The sequence below is a fragment of the Pseudoliparis swirei genome, chromosome 21, assembly GCF_029220125.1.
Source record: "Pseudoliparis swirei isolate HS2019 ecotype Mariana Trench chromosome 21, NWPU_hadal_v1, whole genome shotgun sequence".
Taxonomy (NCBI): domain Eukaryota; kingdom Metazoa; phylum Chordata; class Actinopteri; order Perciformes; family Liparidae; genus Pseudoliparis; species Pseudoliparis swirei.
In genome coordinates, this window is record NC_079408.1 from 8,835,731 (window position 1) to 8,856,443 (window position 20,713).

A 20,713-nucleotide genomic window follows, 5' to 3' on the forward strand; every position below is an offset into this window, starting at 1 on the left:
GTCAGCCTCCTCAAACATGTTCACACACACAGAGCTCCATCCTTCTGGAGACCAAAGGACTACATGATGATGATGTGATGTATCAGAGGAGTAGAGACACTGACAGCAGAGTCACAACAGAACAGGTTACATGTTTATGATGATTTAGTTTATTTCATCAGCAAAATATACAACAATCATAATCTCAACAAAAGAAGAAAGTGGCTGACCGAAGGGAATGAGGCTGAAGCTAACGAGCTTATAAGTGTTCCAACCTATGATTTCTCAAAACTTATTTCAAAGAATCATATATATATATACACACATACATACGTATACATATACATACATATACACACACATATATACATATAAACACACACACTATACATACACACAAATGCATATAAACATAAAACGAAAAACAAAACAAAAAACTTGTCCCCATTAACCGCTGTTGATGTAATGATGATGTACTAATGAAGGTTACAGGTGAAGCGAACAGGTAGAAAAGGATGACTGGGTGCTAACTGAACGCCTGCTTAATAAGAAAACTCAACTGTCTCTTTATTTTTCAATTGTCAATATGGCTGCCTCGTGGTCATCATATCTCACTCTTCCATGTGGAAATGTTTAGCGTTCCAAATGACCCAAATAAAACAAGTTAATACATGATGGCTAAGCAACTATGCTGGAAATTAACCATGAATATAAATATCAGAGGAAATAAAATGTATTAAATACATATGTATCAATAACAGGTATACTGCCATCTAGCGGTATAAAGCAGTGAACCAAGCTTACTCTAGTGTGGAAATATAGTTCTGCACAGAAACATTACTTTGATTAATCTATATTAGAACTGTGTTGCATCAAACAATGCAACGATTAAGGAGAAGGTGATTCTTGCTGTGTAAGCTACATGAATGTTAAACTTCCGTCGTCACCACTGTCGCTAATATATCCAGGTTTAATTCCTTTATTCTTTATATTGACTAATTAATAGTCTTCTAACGTTAACCCTGCTAAGTGTGTTTGCATCATAAAATATCCCCCGTTTAATTATTTATTCTTTTATATTATTCATAATACGAACATGTATCACTGGCTTTTATTTTGACTTAATTTTAAGCACTTCCGTTCTGTCGTTTTTGGTTTCAGACAGCAGAAACGAAATACGGAGGTGGTATTCTGTTTTCCGCTTTTGGTTTTCAAACGGAAACGAAAACCACGTGATTTCCGTGATTCCGTGATTTGAATGAAACGAAAAAACGAAATAACATTACGTACACGGACCCGTCTCAGTCGCTCTCTGCTCCGGGTTCAAGAGACCAGGTGGGGCGCGAGGGGGAATGCAGATTCTTTGATTTCAAGACCTTGTTTGAGAACTTCACGTATTACAAACTACACGGACATAAAACTAAGTCATTCATAAATAAAGAGCGAAATGCCTGTCGCCTACTTTCGTGTAAACGTGTCGTTACGACGTTAACCGGTTACGCTGCGCATGCGCGACAGACGAGATTCTTGGCGACTTGCCAGGTGTTACCTCTCAGCGTTCAAGCTGTTGCCCTTCAAAACAAGAGCTCAACATTGAGCTGTATTGAGAGTGGCCGTATCAAGCCTGCGACCCCGTTTTAAAAAGAGGTGTAGTGGAAAGCCCATTTTATCACACATAGAGTAAAACGGGATGACTCGCACATATCTGCACTTGTTTTGTTTTTCAAAGGTTGCGCGTTATTGTTATTTTGAAATGCAGTGTAACTAACGCTCAGTAAAACTCTTTATGCCCAAATATTTGATCTTATTTTGTTTAATTTTTCACAGGTTGCACTTTATTGATATTATCTTGAAAAGGTATTCAGTGCAATACAGGTTGATTGCTGCCACAATCAGCTAAATGTGAAGTGTGTTTAACGGTAACATGTCATTGACAGTGAAAAACCTGTAGATGTGACAAACTATTGCTTTTCTGAAAAGATCTAGTAAAAGATGAGGGCAAAATTAATTAGTTTTTAAGTGTAATGATAACAGACCACATTGCATTACTCATAACTCCTGTTTAAAATGTTCATTAAGCAACGTTATGTAACTCATAGAAATGTAAGGTATTCTATATACAGCGTTTTCATTGTTATCTGACTGAATGAAAGGCAGACTTGGTTATATTGTATGTGGTTACATTGTCATTTAAAAAATAAAAGTAATTGTGACAGTAAAAATAAATTGTTTTATAACAGTGTATTTTCATGTAACTTTTGTGGTTTAAAAAATGTCTAAAGGAACTATTGGCCCCCGGGCATCTTTACTTTATCACAATTGGCCCTTGTTGCAAAAAGTTTGGACACCCCTGCTTTAAGGCAACCCGATTTACCCCCCCCCCCCTCGGATATCAGTCAGTCGCGCGCAATTCCAGGATGCTATATCTTCATTGGTTGCTGGATTAAATCTTACCCAAATACAACAGATACGGGTTTTTTTCTGATTGGCTATTGTGTAGCCCATTTCTTTTTTTTGATTGGCTGATAAGTGGCACCTCACAGCAGAACTCCAGGGGAGCGCTTGATTCCTCCACGGTGAGGGCAGCGCGGCCAGCTCATGTTTGCGTGCTGCGGCACATTAAAACATTAAATAGCCGAGTTTTTTTCAGCGTGAGAAATACGTGTGGCGGGAGTGCGTGACTTAAGACCGAAATGCGTGAGTCTCACGCTCAATGCGTGACACTTGAGAGCCCTGAGAGTTTGACACGTTGCACTCAGACTGTTTTAGACTTTGAACTTCCTTTCCTCACTTAGGTTGCAAACCGGAATTGAACTTTGAAGTCGCACAGCTGTGAATGACTATTAATACTTTTTTGTTTTTAAATCGTAGCCAGTACAACAATTAAATATTATGTTGGAACACCAGGGGTGGATGGGTTTAAGAACGGTTCATGCTGAAAGCACAGAAATACATCGAGATCAGCTGATTCAACTATGATACAAATATCTGAGCGTTTTCCCCCGCTTTCTTCCCGAAGGACCCCTTAGCTGTCCCAAGCGCCTGCATGAACTTTACTCATTAACCTCTCACACAGTTATATGAACATGTACTTACAATGTCGTTGTAGAGTGTCCGCTGAAGAAGGAATTCAAGCGATGAAAAGTTAACATGCCGTGATGTTTCCTGTTCTTCTGTCTGTACTCTGAAACTCGGAAAGTCCCTGCTTCCGCCTCTGTGTCGCTCCTCCCATGAGCAGCTACAGGGTTGAAGAGACTTGCTGGGAGAGATGGGGTGGGTTTCAACAGGAGGAAATGGGTTAGGCCTCTTTCGGTTTCGTTTCTTATTTATTCTCTTTTTTATGAGAAAGCTTTCTCTGAAAGTTCTCTGGGTTTCAAGTCACCAAAGTCCAAAAGAGTTTAAGAGGCAACACCTAGAGACAGAGGTTGCTCCCTTGATTGTCTGCTCTCCACTAAAGCTTATTGGTTTTGTTTGTTTAAGTTAGTTGTGTAATTCTTTAATTACATTTTTTTTTTAAACTCGCCTGGTCTCCCATCCAGAGCCGGGTTGTAACACTACAAAGGTCATTAAAGTGATTGAAAGTAGCGTAAGGATACAGATGTTTATATAGCATTTATATGTGTTCTGGTATACTACCATTATTATAGAAAGCTGAATAAAAAGTGGTATATTAATTTTCTAGATTAATTCAAATGTATATATAAACAATACATATATTTTACTTAATTTTTTTACACATGTAACCAAGGCAAAGTAAAGAAGCTACTTGGGCCTCAAGTGTAGACAACGCAGGGGTTAGAATCATTAGGACAACTAAATAAAAAGGTTCCCTACAGAGTTGTAACACAATCATAGAGAGATGAGGGAGCGCCACCAGCTCACTCTGTTTATCTAGTAAGAGCATACAAAAGAAGGGAACGGTTTTATGGGCTGAGGTCTGATGACATGCAAACAACATTCCCTGAACCATCCAGTTTATAGCTCGTCGTGTATGAATCCATACCTTCCTTCTGATAAACTCAAACCGCCGCCGTAAAAATATTTCATCCAGGTCAAAAAGAGGCAAAACTGAGTTGTGTTTTTAAAAAGTGTTCATGACGGCGAGCTTTAAAACATATACCTTCCAGGAGGAAAGCCTGTTACTTATTAATTGTTGCAGCTTTAGGAACCCAGTGGCCTTTTGTTGAGGCAATGATGAAACACTTCTTACAATCATACTTTTACGCATTTATTTTGATTTACAGTATATTTTGAGAGTAACATTCAATATGCTTGAAATTAAATTATACAAAAGAATCTGCATGTTTTTAAAGCTTGCATATTCAATTATATACATATTTGCAATACCATTCACTTAATGAGTAGAAGTACTTTTAGACTTCAGAGTTTGTTAGGTTCATCTAGAATTTGGCAAACACCCTCTTTTGAATGTCATGCTCTTGCAAGCTGTTACTTTATTGTAAGTTCAGGTTTTTGTGTGATAAACAGGTTGTATGTACTTATGTATGCTAACATTCAGTATTAGTGAGAAGAGAATGGCAGATGGAAAAAGCCTCTCAAATTGAATATATTTACATAAACATTTAGTTTCCTTCATTTTTCCCACAAACTAATTATGTCCTTTTATCAAAGAATGTGTTTGAGTCCACTGGCTGCTGCGGTGAGGAGCCTATTCATAGTTATAGTCAAAAAAGAAAAATTGAATTATGTCAGTTGTCCAAGAACTGTGGTTATTTTTTTCAAACTTATAAGCAGGTTTACTTTCGACTGACATCACCTCGACACTAAATGGATGAAACGTGCTTCTATCAGCTTTGCCACCTATAGTTCCTCAAAAGTAAAAAGTAATTTAATTCTCGTTTTAAACAATGTATGAAACTATCTGAACAGGAACTGCATCTGAACTAAAATGCAACTATGTGGATTTTTTTAGATCCAAAACAAATTCACTACATGTTTCTACAATAGCTCCCAGGCCCCTGAAAAAGTCCCCGCGGTCATATCGGTCAAAGGATGTTAACATGTTGGGTGCATTGAGATGGAGGAACTACTGACACATCTTACAACCATGTCTTACTAATATATGATATACATTTATGAACATATTTCTCCGGATAATCACATTTAATTGTGCACTATATTCTGAGAATATTCAATATGCCAACAAATTAAAAAAGTAATAAGATCATCAGTATTTCCTAAAGCTGACATATTCTATTATGTTTAGCATAATTGCAACATTGCTTCCTGGAAATTAAGAAATTTAATTGCAGGCATTTGTTGGAAAAATAGTTGTACCAACAGGTTTTTCTATTACTACCATAAAGGTGTGTGGAAAATTCAAAAGAAGCAGCTATATGTGTTTTAGTCTGCAAAATTGGGAACGGTAAGAAGTCTGATACATTTAATGTAATATTCAAATAATAATAGCTGTGATGATAGTGTGATGGAAGATGTTCTATGTCAATCGAGTAAGGAGAAATAAATTCTCTGAAATCAAAGTTGTCTTTATCCGTTTAATGCTTGCAAGCGAAAAGTATCAGACGGTTACTCAGGGTAGTCTGTGGCATAAGCTTCTCAACATTTGAAAAGGCATCATATTCATTCATACACATCTGAAAGTTACACCCCTTTCACAACAAGAAATCCTGAAAACAAAGTGTGGGGGTATACAGTATCTAAACTGGTCTGATCCAGTTACTGTGATTCATAGAGAAATATTTTAACATCACATTAAAGAAAAAATATTCCAACTTTTCTTTAATTAATCAAGTACAAACAGTAATTGAGAATGGAGACTTGACCTTCAACTAAGGTTGTGCTATAATCAGAAACATCATGAAAACAAATCTTACAATTTCCCCCGTTTATTTTGATACCCTTACTTACAGTACATGTTCAGAGAGACACTCAATCTGCTTAAAACCGTGTCATCATGTTATAAAGTATGCATGTTCCATTATGTTTTTATTTATTTACAATAACGTGCGCTTAATGAGACAGTTAAAAAATATATAAAAGGACTGTGGCAAAAATCCTTTTTTGAATGGCATGGTCTAGAAAGATGCAGTAAAAAAAAAAAAATTATAGGACATGCAAAGACAGTTTAGGTTTTTGTGGGAAAAACATGTAGTGGTATTGCAGGCCATGCTTTATGTATATGTTGTATCTTGGAAGTCAACATTCAATATTGTCAAACAGAATGAACCTCTTTGCTCCTCTGATAATCATTCTGAAAGGCTTTGGTCACAAGTCATGGGATAAGGCCCATTAGCTCAAAAAACTAAAAGTAATAACAACATTTTTCCTTTTTGTGAAAGAAATCAGTATAGGATATAATATTTTACAGTTCATTATATCCATTCCTTTGTTGTCTTTTCGACCGATATATTGAAGCAATGTCATGGAAATGAGCAAGAATATAACATTTTACAGCACAAGGCCGCTGGGTCTATCTCTGTCTGGCGGTGTTGACCCTTGTCTGAGGGAGAGAGCTTTGTGTGCCCTCTCAATCAGCTTTGTCGATGTAATTTAAGCCGAATATAAGACAATGTAAAAGTTTAATACACCCTATGTATATATGTTTTGGAAGCACCCAATTTGAAACATTTTAACCACCACAGAAATGAGCAAGAATATAACATTTAAAATTGTAATATGATAGAAAAAAATAACAGTAAAATCTCAAACAAAGAATCAAATGTGGAAGTAGTTAGGTATTTTGTGAAGTAACTAGCAACTACAACCATCTGAAAAGGTAACGGAATCAAAGTAAAATAGTTCCGTAGGATAATGGTAAAGGGATACAATATATGACATAATATGAAAAGAAAATGTCCCTTAAAAATAGTACGACAGCCTTATTTTTTAATATACTTACTGTTGCTGTCACTTTCCGTAAAATAGTTCTGTGTATAATAGACATGTCACATTAGGAAAAAGACAAAATAATACAATTAATTATGGCTGCTTTCCATTGCTGCTCTGGTTTCAGGGTCCTTGTCACGGCTTACTGGAAACCGAGGCATTGCTAATGATATTAATAACACATGTGCTTTTTCTTCTATTTTAAGTCAGACAATGTAATGTGTGAAAAATATCTATTAGACTTCATTTTTGTGCTGTCTTTTTGCCAAATTCTTCCAATGGGCCATGGGCTAGACACCACAACGATTAGAAAGTATAACATCAGAATTGTCTGTGTTTTTTCCATCGCTGACTGCTTAAAGTCTTTCTGCCATTTTGATTTAAACTTCACTTCAGGTCCCCGGGTTGAGACTCTTGAACCGGGACACCCAGATCAGCATCAGGGCGTATTGTCAGCTTTGTAAAGCTGATGCTGATGTCTTCTCTTTGAAACATTTCCTTCAAGGGGATCTCTGAATTCCACCCTTTGGTCTTGGCAAACTTGAAAACACATCCAAAGAGATCAGGAAATAGCGCCAACACGTCAACTTTAGCGGCCTCCACGGCACTGAAAACAACAAATAAAATGTTATATTTCATTTGGGTATATTTTCTAATCGAATGTAGTGCAATAATATTACTTTTAGAATGTAACTGTAAGTGCATACTTGGCTTGTTTATTTGAAAACTGTTATTTAGGGTGGTTATAGGTGCATAGTATCATCAAGCAGTGCAATGGCATGTGAAGAAAATTACATTATTTTTACAAGACTTGTGTTTTGTTAATATGTACTTTTTAGAATTTAGAAAAGACTGACAAACAAAACTCTGAAGAAAATAATAATAATATATAACTAAGTGTCAGTGTTGATGGATTATGAAGAACAGATTCATAGACCGTCACTTTTCACTCACTGGTGGTCAATGAGGTTCCGTATGAAGCGCAGTAATCCCAGTGTGTTGTCAGCGTAGGCTTTGTTCTTGCCGTCCAACTTTTTGACCAACTCGGAGGAAAACTACAACAACAGCAAACATCAAATCATGTAGTCATACATTTCATTCAGAAATACAAAAGGTTACATTTGTTATGTTGTAGTTACTTTTGTTTTCCACTGTTTGAAGGATCCCTCTGGGGCCCATTTGTCCAATGAACAAAGGAGTTCCTGGTCAGCCGTTCGAGACTTTTTCGCTTCATCCTTGTTGCCAATCTTTACGAGGTATTGAACTCTCCTGAAAAAATGTTTAGTTCAGGATATATGAATTGGAAAATGAACATAACTTCTGACGATACTGGGTGCAGTTGTCTAATCACAGCTTAGCAACACCAACTAGGCAAGACAGGCCTGGCATGCGTTATATTGATCCACATGTCAAAGCAGCATGCATGACTGATCCTTAGAAACACAACTTCACAACTATACATCATTTATTTAAAAGTGAGATATAAGCTACACGCATTAGCATGGATACATCTATATTTACTTCTCAACCAAATGACCATACTGTTAGCTACAATATTATGCATGGTCCTAAAGTTGGAAAAGCCCTATTCAGGACCAAAAGTGACAATTCATGTCTGGGCTAGATGAAAAGTCCTACGATCACCAATTATTAGGATACATTTTCTTGGAATCATGAATATTTGGACCAAATGATGTAAAGATATTGAACTCTATGGACCAAAGTAGTAGGACAAACAAATGTCTGACAATGAATGCCCTCCCACCGATAAACAAAAACCAACTCAATCAGTGTTTCTTGTTTTACTTTTTGGGGATCCAGAAGAAGGGATGACTCAAGCATTGTTCCACTTGAGGTCTGTTCTTTGGTTCTTTATCGATCATCCACTCAATGAGATCCTTTGCCACCACGTCTTGAACGAGGTCCAAAGTGTAGAGTCCTTCATAAATGTTGCTCTCAACTTTAAAGAATTGGTCCCCAAAAGGATGGTGTCCTCCAGAGAGGATGTAATAACTGAGCATTCCGGCCACCTAAAGAATTAGGAGAACATTTGAGCAATTAAGGAGTTTAGAAAACTAAACAAATCAACAATAAGTCTGCAAAGGAGATACACCAACCTGTATATCAGTGCTTGACTTGTATGGTATGTCTCCTATTGCTAAAGTCTCCTTCGCCATCCAGCATTGTGTTCCTGCTCTGCTTGTGCGATAACTTGTTTGATCTTTGACAAGCCGTCTACTGATGCCAAAATCAGCCAGTCTGGCCCTCCCCTGAACATCTGTAGGACAAATCAGGGGGACAAACTCCAAAGATTATTCATGTTATTTATACATTTACATATTGTTTTCTAAATTATGAAGATAACTTGTTTTACCGATCAGAACATTCTGTGGCTTGAGATCCCGGTGGAGAATTGGAGGATCTCGAGAATGAAGCACCTGTAAACTCTCGAGGACTTGAAGGACAAGTTTCTTCATCAGCAGAGAATCATCTTTATCTTTGATGTATTCTTCCAGGGTGCATTCACAAAGTTGAAGACCAAGATATCCAAAGTTCTTATCCTCCGCTGCATCAACATATCGCACAATGGACTGATGATCAAGCTCTGGAAGTCGTAGAAATCCCTCCTCATTCTTCAGCACTTTATAGTTGCATTTAGACATTCTCTTAATGGCAACTTCAGTGCCATCATCTCTCAGCCCCAAGAAGACTTCAGTACCATCACTACCCTTTGCAATGCGGAATTTTACATCATCCACATATTTCATGCTCCCAATTCTGTTTACTTCACCTTCATCAGTGCCCTGCAGCTTCTCTAACTGTTCCCTCCACCTCTTGCTGGTTTGTTGCCATTTCTGTGTTTTTGAAGACACAGAGACACTGAAGGGAATCGGCTTTACATTTAAAGTCGACTCCTCAATCGGAGCTGCTTTTGGATCAGTAAAGGCAGTGTGCACTTCATCATTTGGCTCTTCTTGCTTTTCTGACTTTCCCTTTTTTTTCTTCTTCTTCTTCTTTTTACTGGGTCCAGGCAACGCTGCAAGGTTTGCACATTCCATGTGTGGTTTGCTGAAATGACTTTTCAGTCGTCGAAGCGATTCTTTCAGCTTGTCATTCATTTTCATATCTGCAGATGTCAGCACGCACTCAGGGACTGAAGTTATCCCCGCCGATGTAATGATGGAGGCTGCATGTTCAACTGATATTAAACTTGCAAATATGCCATATGCAAAGACTCTAATGTCAGAGGAGTGATGGTCCTTTACAAAAGGAGCAACTGTTTTGCATAACGTCTCAATAAAGTTGGGATCCCAGCTTTTTTTGCTGTTTGTTTTCTGTGTTATCACATATAGTGTTTGCAGAAGAGCTTGATTTAAAACAGCATTCTCCTGCAGGAGGCAAAGCTGTTTCAGTAGTTGAGGGATTATACCTAGTGCTTGCTCATTTGGTATATCTTCCATTGTACAGAATACTGCATGTAAACTGTCAATGGCCATCTTTAAATATGGTGGAGTAATGTTTGGAAAGCGTCGGACTGCATCTACAATGTAGGAGTTCTGTCTTTCAGTGTCTTTCAGCCAATTAACACTTCCCTGGCGGTATTTTTCTGCATCTTTCCCAGTTGCATTAAAAAGTATTTCAATCATGGTCAGATGGTAACGGGGATCCTCCGACATCATGTGACTGTCAAACGTTGTGAACACTTCTTCAGGTGAATCCCACCATAGCAATTTCCATATCCAGAAAGTATCTGACTTTGGAGCAAAATCGTTCTCCTTTCGATGCAAGCGTATGAATCATCCGAGATATCTTTTTATTGAGATCAGGATGATTGGCGGGTAACAATGTTACCCGTGCCCCAGCAGAAATGAGCACTTTCACGACAGCATCCCTGTCCTCGATGGCAGCAGTTTGCATCGGTGTGAATCGCTGCATGGGATTACATCCATTTGGATCAGCTTTAGCTTTAAGCAGTTTCTCCACAAAAACAACAGGTGCTTTGGCTAGTGAAACATAATGCAAAGCTGTACATCCATTTTGGGAAATCCCGTTTGGGTCTGCACCTTGTTCCAAAAGCAAAGTGAAAATAGCCTTGCTGTGAAATACAACAGCAGCAATCAGTGGGGTTAAACAGTCATTCCACTCTTTGCATGGGTAATGTTGATTGATGTTATCGGGATTAAGTATTTTTTTGAGCTTCTTTAGGTTGTTGTTGATTATATACTGTATTGTAGGATGCGTTTCCGTTGCGGCGACTGGGACGAGGTTCAAAGTTGACGAAATCTCCATTTCTGTGCTTCATAGGAGCTGTAAAAAAGAAATACATTCTGATGTTACCTCCCAATATTTGGTGCCATTATAAACCTTTGACAAGCAGCCCAAAGCTATAGAATTCGACGTTCATGACGTTTATTTAATTCTGTAGTGTGATTTGTCAGTGCTTTGAGAAGCTTTAAGGCAACCCGATTTACCGCCACTGTATCTAGGCGGGAACAGATGGTGAACAATTAAACTGGACAACAGAGGGGGCCATTTCTCACCAAGGGAGTGGTTCAGAAACCCTTCAGCCAACTTCCGACATGTATTAAAGCAACACTATGTAACATTTGTACCTTAAAATAACAGCTTGAAAAAAATTGTGCCGCTACAATGACTTTTAATATGACGATTTGCGTCTCCGCTATTGCCATCGGGGGTCTGTGGGGAAATAACTCCGCTATGTAAGATTCTGGAGCCGCCCGGTCCATCCGGCGGATGTACTCGACCTGCTTTCTGGCAGTGATTACGCAATGTCATAAAGTGCCACTCCACGCTCGCAGCTACAGTATAAGGGTAGCTTTTTTATGTAGCTTTTTGGTATTCGATCACACGTACTCCACATTTGCAGTCCCCCAAAACAAAAGTAAATGACTGCACGCGCACACACCCCCCAACCAGGCGGAAACATGGCGAGGCGCCGCGTTCAATCCCCGCGCTACTTCACCCTAGTCCGGTAGGTGCTCGGCCAGTTCACAGTGTTCCTGCGCAGTCTTCTATTTGTGATCCCGCCCGTTGGTATAAATTCAAAATATAAACAGTCGCCGGATTGCTGCCGTTCTGAGTCCGCCGCCTGTCAGCGCGCTCCAAACAAAAAAACCCTTGCGTCACCACCCCCTCGTCACCTTTTATAACCCGTGACACGTACAAATAAAAACAATAATAATAATTAAAGCTGCAAGCAGCGTCGAACGGGTCCTCGCTCACCCACGCCGGTCGGGGGAGCCGGCGGGATGCCGGCCCGCTCGGCCGAGGGCGCGCCGGTCGGACTCGACTCGGGCCGCGACTTATAACGAGCACAAGTTTGGGGCAGATTCGACAAAGTCCAGTTTCGCCACTAGGTGGCGCTTTAACTACGTGAACATATTCATGCATCACGTGTCCCTACGTGAAGTAGAGCTCACGTCATGTAAATTCAATGTGAAAAAAAGGTGCCTTGCCTTGGAATCGAACACGCATCTCCAGGTGTCCAGACCAACACTTATCATGGTAAGCTATAAGCCAGTTGGTTTACAGGCAGCCGTAGGAGTTCACATTATTTTGGGCAGAAAAATTTGGTTATTTTACTTCTCAATAGGTGATCAATAGGTGTTCCTGGAAGAAATGTGCTTGTTTCTTCGTGTGAATGTGTTCAGGCCTTGACTGGCATCACACATGATTTTTTGCGTTAGTATTGGATGAGTTTAAGTAATAGTTTTTAACATAAAGAAATCACAGAAAGTAAAAAATTATTGGCAGTAAAAAACCGAAAATTTCCTACCGACGAAAAGTCCGTTTTTTTTCACAGTGTTCATTATTCAAGTCTTGAGATTCTATAAAACTGATTTTTAGCCGATTCTGTTGGCGTTTTGTGGGAGAAATAATCGATGGGGAAAAAGTGGAAAAGGGCCAATTCAAGCAAAAAACGCCAAAAACGGCCAACTTTGGTGAATTATTGTAGCGCCCCCTACGGTTTAAATTGCACGAAATTTGCTGTGAATGTTCCAGGCTCCCTTCTGCACATATCCTGACAGTCTGTTATTTTTCTTTCCCAATAGTGTTGAAGTTATGAGCATTACAAAACAGGACACGCCCTTAAAATGTTCGCTGGGCCATAGATCCTTACCACAATGATATATTTGAAAAAGGATGATAGATCTTAGATGATGTAGCTTCCATAATCATTATCTCCAATAGGTTTGGTTTGAATTGGACCCCGTATGTCGGAGCAAACGCCTCTGATGTGTTTTTCACCAAAAAAAATATGGTGGAAAATTTAAGTAGGCGGAGCTTATGGTACTGAGAGGCTTTTTTGTAGAGCAGGTCCAAGTGGACTTGTGAAAAAAAAAGCTAGTCATTTGAACATACTGGGTGAGGGGCGTCGCCGGTCAAATTTACAGGTGGCGCTAGAGAGCAATTTTTTAAAGCCGAATTTCGACGTCGTTGTCATCTGGCTATTTTCACCAAGCCTGACAAGCTTGCCAAATTTGGTGAGTTTTGGGATATGATACATACCCCCAATATGCGCCCAATGTTCAAAAATAAAAAAGTGGAATAAGAATAATTAAAGCTGCAAGCAGCGTCGAACGGGTCCTCGCTCACCCGCGCCGGTCGGGGGAGCCGGCGCCGAGGAGCCGGCGCCGAGGACCCGGGCGCGCCGGTCGGACTCGACTCGGGCCGTGACTTGCGGATTCGACAAAGTCCAGTTCAGCCACTAGGTGGCGCTTTAACTACGTGAACATATTCATGCGTCGTGTGTCCCTACGTGAAGTATAGATCACCTCATGTAAATTCAATGTAAAAAAAAAGTGATGAAAAAAAGCTGCCTTGTCTTAGAATCAAACACGCATCTCCAGGTGTCCAGACCAACACTTAACATGGTGAGCTATGAGCCAGCTGGTTTAGAGGCAGCCGTAGGAGCTCACATTATTTTGGGCAGAAAAATTTGGTTATTTTACTTCTCAATAGGTGATCAATAGGTGTTCCTGGAAGAAATGTGCTTGTTTCTTCATGTGAATGTGTTCAGGCCTTGACTGGCATCACACATGATTTTTTGGGAAAGTATTGGATGAGATTAAGCAATAGTTTTTAACATAAAGAAATCACAGAAAGTAAAAAATTATTGGCAGTAAAAAAACGTAAATTTTTTACCGACGAAAAGTCCGTTTTTTTTCACAGTGTTCATTATTCAAGTCTTGAGATTCTATAAAACTGATTTTTAGCCGATTCTGTTGGCGTTTTGTGGGAGAAATAATCGATGGGGGAAAATTGGAAAAGGGCCAAATCAAGCAAAAAACGCAAAAAAACGCCAAAAACGGCCAACTTTGGTGAATTATTGTAGCGCCCCCTACGGTTTAAATTGCACGAAATTTGCTGTGAATGTTCCAGGCTCCCTTCTGCACATATCCTGAAAGTCTGTTATTTTTTTTCTCCCAATAGTGTTGAAGTTATGAGCATTACAAAACAGGACACGCCCCTAAAATGTTCGCTGGGCCATAGATCCTTACCAGAATGATATATTTGAAATAAGATGATAGATCTTAGATGATATAGCTTCCATGATCATTATCTCCAATAGGTTTGGTTTGAATTGGACCCCGTATGTCGGCGCAAACGCCTCGGATGTGTTTTTCACCAAAAAAAATATGGTGGAAAATTTAAGTAGGCGGAGCTTAGGGTACTGAGAGGCTTTTTTGTAGAGCAGGTCCAAGTGGACTTGTGAAAAAAAAAGCTAGTCATTTGAACATACTGGGTGAGGGGCGTCGCCGGTCAAATTTACAGGTGGCGCTAGAGAGCAATTTTTGAAAGCCGAATTTCGACGTCGTTGTCATCTGGCTATTTTCACCAAGCCTGACAAGCTTGCCAAATTTGGTGAGTTTTGGGATATGATACATACCCCCAATATGCGCCCAATGTTCAAAAATAAAAAAGTGGAATAATAAGAAGAAGAATAATAATAATACCCCTAACAATTTCAATAGGTTCCTCTCGGTCAGACTTCGTCTGTCGCTCGGACCCTAATTAAAGCTGCAAGCAGCGTCGAACGGTCTCGCTCACCCGCCAAGGTCGGGGAGCGGCCGAGAGCAGCGCCGAGGACCGGCGCCGCGGTCGGACTCGACGACCGGCCGCGACTTGTAACGAGCGCGAAAGTTTGGGGCGGATTCGACAAAGTCCAGTTCAGCCACTAGGTGGCGCTGACTCTACGTGACATATCATGCGCCGTTGTCCCCGACGTGAAGTAACCACGGAATAACCACGTGAATATATTCTCGCGTCGTGTCGGCGTGAAGTATGACCATGTCATGCCGTGTATCCCGACGTAAATTCGATGTAAAATGCATAAATGCTTGTCGTCTTGAGTTGTGCACTGACGTCTCAATTCAATTCAGTTTATTTGTATAGCCCATTTTCACAATTTACAAATTTGTCTCGAGTGCATTACAATCTGGACACATAGACATCCCTGACCTTTGACCTCACATCGGATCAGGAAAACAGAGGAGTACTCACAATCTGACCCCGACCTCTCAAGGCATCACGTGTATGATTAGTTGGGCACAGTGCATCATCCAATCTCCATTTCAACCAAGCTGCTGAAGCAGACTGGTGTTAGCGGCTTGTAACGGTTCTTCAGCGTCATCTGGAAAACAAAATTGCAGAAACAATAATGGTGTCAATTGGTCTCTTCAAAGAGCAAATACTGGTATGATTCATAAACTTCAAAGCACAATAACATAACAAACCTGCGGCTGGACAATCCTCCTTAGTGCCACGTCCTATAAAGAAACAGAATAAACAAGAAAGTAACGGATTTGCTTTAAATAAAATTCAAATATTGTCATAATATTAATAATATTTATTTTTCGCTAACTTTAAATTGAATTCATTCGAATCGCATGGTGATATCTCATGAAAATAATTCTGGGCCTAGCTGAGGTCACCAATAACAAGACTGCAGTGTAATTTTTTTAAAGAAAGTTACAGATTTGCTAAAAAAAAAATTCAAATATTTTCATAATATTAATAATTAATACTGCGCACCATTACGATGACTGTGCAGTGGATGCACTGCCTGGAGGAGGTCGGGCAGTCTTGGTCCTGTGCTGGTCCCAGTCCACAGGAACTGGGGGCAACCATGCTCATTATACTGCAGTCCAAACATCTCCATAGTGTCTGCAATAGAGATGAACAGCAGGACACCGGAGGTTAGTACAGCAATCAACATCTGATGTGTGTCTATGTGCAGTGATTTTGATGAGCACACTTTACATCTCAATGTCAGATCCTTCTAGTCAGAATATGATTATACTATGTAATTAAAAACTTCATCACACTCTGGTTCTAACATTGCTGATGAAAGTATACAGATCTCGTAAACAATATACAGGTTAATAACACCAAATGGTATTAATATTCTTAAAGAGTAGGTAAATAATATTTACCATATACTCATTAGAATTCTGAATTAAAATAAATGGCTCAAGAAGAAGTAATAAACTTAAGCATCACTCCTAGTTTTAATAAGCTGCTGGTAGTTTAATCTCTAATAACACTTCATGTATGAATTGAGTATATGTTGTATGACAGCCGTAATATGCAAAGTAAACAGTAATTATTCTTTCAAATGGATGTGGAGCAGTTAAATAGCTACATGAATATTAACTGCATGCATCTTCAAGCTTCATCAGAACACATTTATAACGTGACGTGAATTCAAAGACACACCGTGACTCTGTTCAGAGTTTACCGTTCTTTCACTGCGGTTATGTAACGTAATATCCACAGTATTTATGTGTTCATGCCGACTGGCGAACAGGAGAAACCATTATATATTTGAATGGAGGATCGCATTAGCATGGAGCTCCTCGTGTAGCATAGCATTGAGTAACCTGTGACAATCACACACGGAGAAAGAGCACCGGATAAACACGGTGGATTTTACAGCGGTCATGTGAACAAGAGACTGCCATGACTAATTATCGTTGGATTGTAGTTCATTGTAATACATTTAAAATTCTTACCGTCTCAGACGGAGCAGACTGCAGACCAGGCCCGCAGCTGCAGTGTGATACTTCTTCTTCTCTAAACAGCAGTTTGCATCCATATATTTGGTGCATTACCGCCACCTGCTGGCCTGGAGTATGAAACGCAGGTGAATACCTGTATGTGGAAATGAGATGAGCTTTGCACAAACATAGTGAAACAGAAATCAATATTGGCGACATCCGGTACAGTTTAGAGCATGGTGCCAAGAGACTTTTCTTTCCGTCTACTTGTGTTACATATACCTACCCAGCGTTATACATGTAGGTCAAACGTAGCACCGGGGCTGCCTAATGGGGCTGCCTAATTGAATATTGTAGGTGGCGCTATGGAGCAAATTACCATTTTTGAAGAATAAAATCCTATCTGGTAACTACATCTTTGATTCTTAATATGTTTGCCAAGGGTATTTTCACAGGAGCATGTTTAGTCCTCCAAAGCCCCTTCGTTGTTTGATGCGAAGAATGGGTTGGTACGGCAATAGTGTAACAGCGAGCGTAAAATGCTTTGTGGGCTGACATCATGACAATGTTTGGATTGTGTGTTACAAATTTGAAGCCGATCTGATTGACCGACTAAGAGAAGCAAGCCTATCGTGAAAGTGAATAAATTATGGTTATTTTACTTCTCAATAGGTGATCAATAGGTGTTCCTGGAAGAAATGTGCTTGTTTCTTCATGTGAATGTGTTCAGGCCTTGACTGGCATCACACATGATTTATTGCGTTAGTATTGGATGAGTTTAAGTAATAGTTTTTAACATAAAGAAATCACAGAAAGTAAAAAATTATTGGCAGTAAAAAAACGAAAATTTCCTACCGACGAAAAGTCCGTTTTTTTTCACAGTGTTCATTATTCAAGTCTTGAGATTCTATAAAACTGATTTTTAGCCGATTCTGTTGGCGTTTTGTGGGAGAAATAATCGATGGGGAAAAAGTGGAAAAGGGGCAAATCAAGCAAAAAACGCCAAAAAACGCCAAAAACGGCCAACTTTGGTGAATTATTGTAGCGCCCCCTACGGTTTAAATTGCACGAAATTTGCTGTGAATGTTCCAGGCTCCATTCTGCACATATCCTGAAAGTCTGTTATTTTTTTTCTCCCAATAGTGTTGAAGTTATGAGCATTTCAAAACAGGACACGCCCCTAAAATGTTCGTTGGGCCATAGATCCTTACCACAATGATATATTTGAAAAAGGATGATAGATCTTAGATGATGTAGCTTCCATAATCATTATCTCCAATAGGTTTGGTTTGAATTGGACCCCGTATGTCGGAGCAAACGCCTCTGATGTGTTTTTCACCAAAAAAAATATGGTGGAAAATTTAAGTAGGCGGAGCTTAGGGTACTGAGAGGCTTTTTTGTAGAGCAGGTCCAAGTGGACTTGTGAAAAAAAAAGCTAGTCATTTGAACATACTGGGTGAGGGGCGCCGGTCAAATTTACAGGTGGCGCTAGAGAGCAATTTTTGAAAGCCGAATTTCGAGGTCCATGTCATCTGGCTATTTTCACCAAGCCTGACAAGCTTGCCAAATTTGGTGAGTTTTGGGATATGATACATACCCCCAATATGCGCCCAATGTTCAAAAATAAAAAAGTGGAATAAGAATAATTAAAGCTGCAAGCAGCGTCGAACGGGTCCTCGCTCACCCACGCCGGTCGGGGGAGCCAGCCCGAGGGCGCGCCGGTCGGACTCGACTCGGGCCGCGACTTATAACGAGCACGACAAGTTTGGGTCAGATTCGACAAAGTCCAGTTTCGCCACTAGGTGGCGCTTTAACTACGTGAACATATTCATGCATCACGTGTCCCTACGTGAAGTAAAAATAAATAAACAAAAACTCACGAAATCCGTGATTTAAAAGCCTCGTCCAGCTGTTTACTGACGTTAGTTATGTTAGAGCAGAGAGAGGGAGAGAGAGGAGAGAGAAGAGAGAAAGAAGAGAGAGAAAAAGAGAGAGAGAGAGAGAGAGTTCTTATTCCATTCTAAATAACGGGCTAGTCAAACACATTTGGGGCGGACTGAAGGAAGTCCAGTTGAGCCACTAGGTGGCGCTTTAACTACGTGAACATATTCATGCGTCGTGTGTCCCTACCGAAGTATAGATCACCTCATGTAAATTCAATGTAAAAAAAAAAAGTGATGAAAAAAAGCTGCCTTGTCTTGGAATCGAACACACATCTCCAGGTGTCCAGACCAACACTTAACATGGTGAGCTATAAGCCAGCTGGTTTACAGGCAGCCGTAGGAGCTCACATTATTTTGGGCAGAAAAATTTGGTTATTTTACTTCTCAATAGGTGATCAATAGGTGTTCCTCCAAGAAATGTGCTTGTTTCTTCGTGTGAATGTGTTCAGGCCTTGACTTGCATCACACATGATTTTTTAGGGAAGTATTGGATGAGATTAAGCAATAGTTTTTAACATAAAGAAATCACAGAAAGTACAAAATTATTGGCAGTAAAAAAACGTAAATTTTCTACCGACGAAAAGTCCGTTTTTTTTCACAGTGTTCATTATTCAAGTCTTGAGATTCTATAAAACTGATTTTTAGCCGATTCTGTTGGCGTTTTGTGGGAGAAATAATCGATGGGGAAAAGTGGAAAAGGGCCAAATCAAGCAAAAACGCCAAAATCGCCAAAAACGGCCAACTTTGGTGAATTATTGTAGCGCCCCCTACGGTTCAAATTGCACGAAATTTGCTGTGAATGTTTCAGGCTCCATTCTGCACATATCCTGAAAGTCTGTTATTTTTTTCCCAATAGTGTTGAAGTTATGAGCATTACAAAACAGGACACGCCCCTAAAATGTTCGTTGGGCCATAGATCCTTACCACAATAATATATTTGAAAAAGGATGATAGATCTTAGATGATATAGCTTCCATGATCATTATCTCCAATAGGTTTGGTTTGAATTGGACCCCGTATGTCAGAGCAAACGCCTCTGATGTGTTTTTCACCAAAAAAAATATGGTGGAAAATTTAAGTAGGCGGAGCTTAGGGTACTGAGAGGCTTTTTTGTAGAGCAGGTCCAAGTGGACTTGTGAAAAAAAAAGCTAGTCATTTGAACATACTGGGTGAGGGGAGTCGCCGGTCTAATTTACAGGTGGCGCTAGAGAGCAATTTTTTAAAGCTGAATTTCGACGTCGGTGTCATCCGGCTATTTTCACCAAGCCTGACAAGCTTGCCAAATTTGGTGAGTTTTGGGATATGATACATACCCCCAATATGCCCCCAATGTTCTAAAAATAAAAATCCAGAAGAAGAATAATAATACCCCTAACAATTTCAATAGGTTCCTCTCGGTCAGACTTCGTCTGTCGCTCGGACCCTAATAATAATACCCCTAACAATTTCAATAGGTTCCTCTCGGTCAGACTTCGTCTGTCGCTCGGACCCTAATAATACCCCTAACAATTTCAATAGGTTCCTCTCGGTCAGACTTCGTCTGTCGCTCGGACCCTAATTATAATACAGGACAACACATGATCCTAACTCAATACAAGTGTATATATGCGAGGCTGCATCTATCGTAACTGGGTATTTACGACACTGAAGTAAACGTTAAATACCTAAAAACATACCTGCAAACTCATAAGGGGTGAAAAAGGTGACAACGGGGGGTGCAGGTGATTTTTTTTTTTTTTTCACCACACCACATCCACGTTGTTTGAAGCCTCAAAGCTTTTAGAACCACAACTACAGTCATTTTATTGTTCTGACCACAAATCTAAATAATGATAATAAACAGTTTAAGAACAAAAGGTCCTCCGCTCTGACTCAGCCCTATAATGATAGTAATAACAAATA

General features: G+C 39.7%; 2 protein-coding genes across 7 annotated transcripts in view; one reads left to right on the top strand and one right to left on the bottom strand.

Moving 5' to 3' along the window:
* Positions 1 to 20,713, top strand: part of LOC130211998 (serine/threonine-protein kinase/endoribonuclease IRE2-like) — an 81,544-nt gene that overhangs the window by 29,415 nt on the left and 31,416 nt on the right. The gene's annotated exons all lie outside the window — the stretch shown is intronic.
* LOC130211997 (serine/threonine-protein kinase/endoribonuclease IRE1-like) lies at positions 5,482 to 11,751 on the bottom strand. Its single transcript, XM_056443064.1, has 6 exons — positions 9,221 to 11,751; positions 8,964 to 9,124; positions 8,653 to 8,876; positions 7,986 to 8,115; positions 7,801 to 7,901; positions 5,482 to 7,453 (listed from the first exon to the last, which is right to left on the bottom strand). The coding sequence occupies exons 1-6, from the start codon at positions 10,524 to 10,526 to the stop codon at positions 7,234 to 7,236; spliced, it is 2,142 nt and encodes a 713-aa protein (XP_056299039.1). The 5' UTR covers positions 10,527 to 11,751; the 3' UTR covers positions 5,482 to 7,233.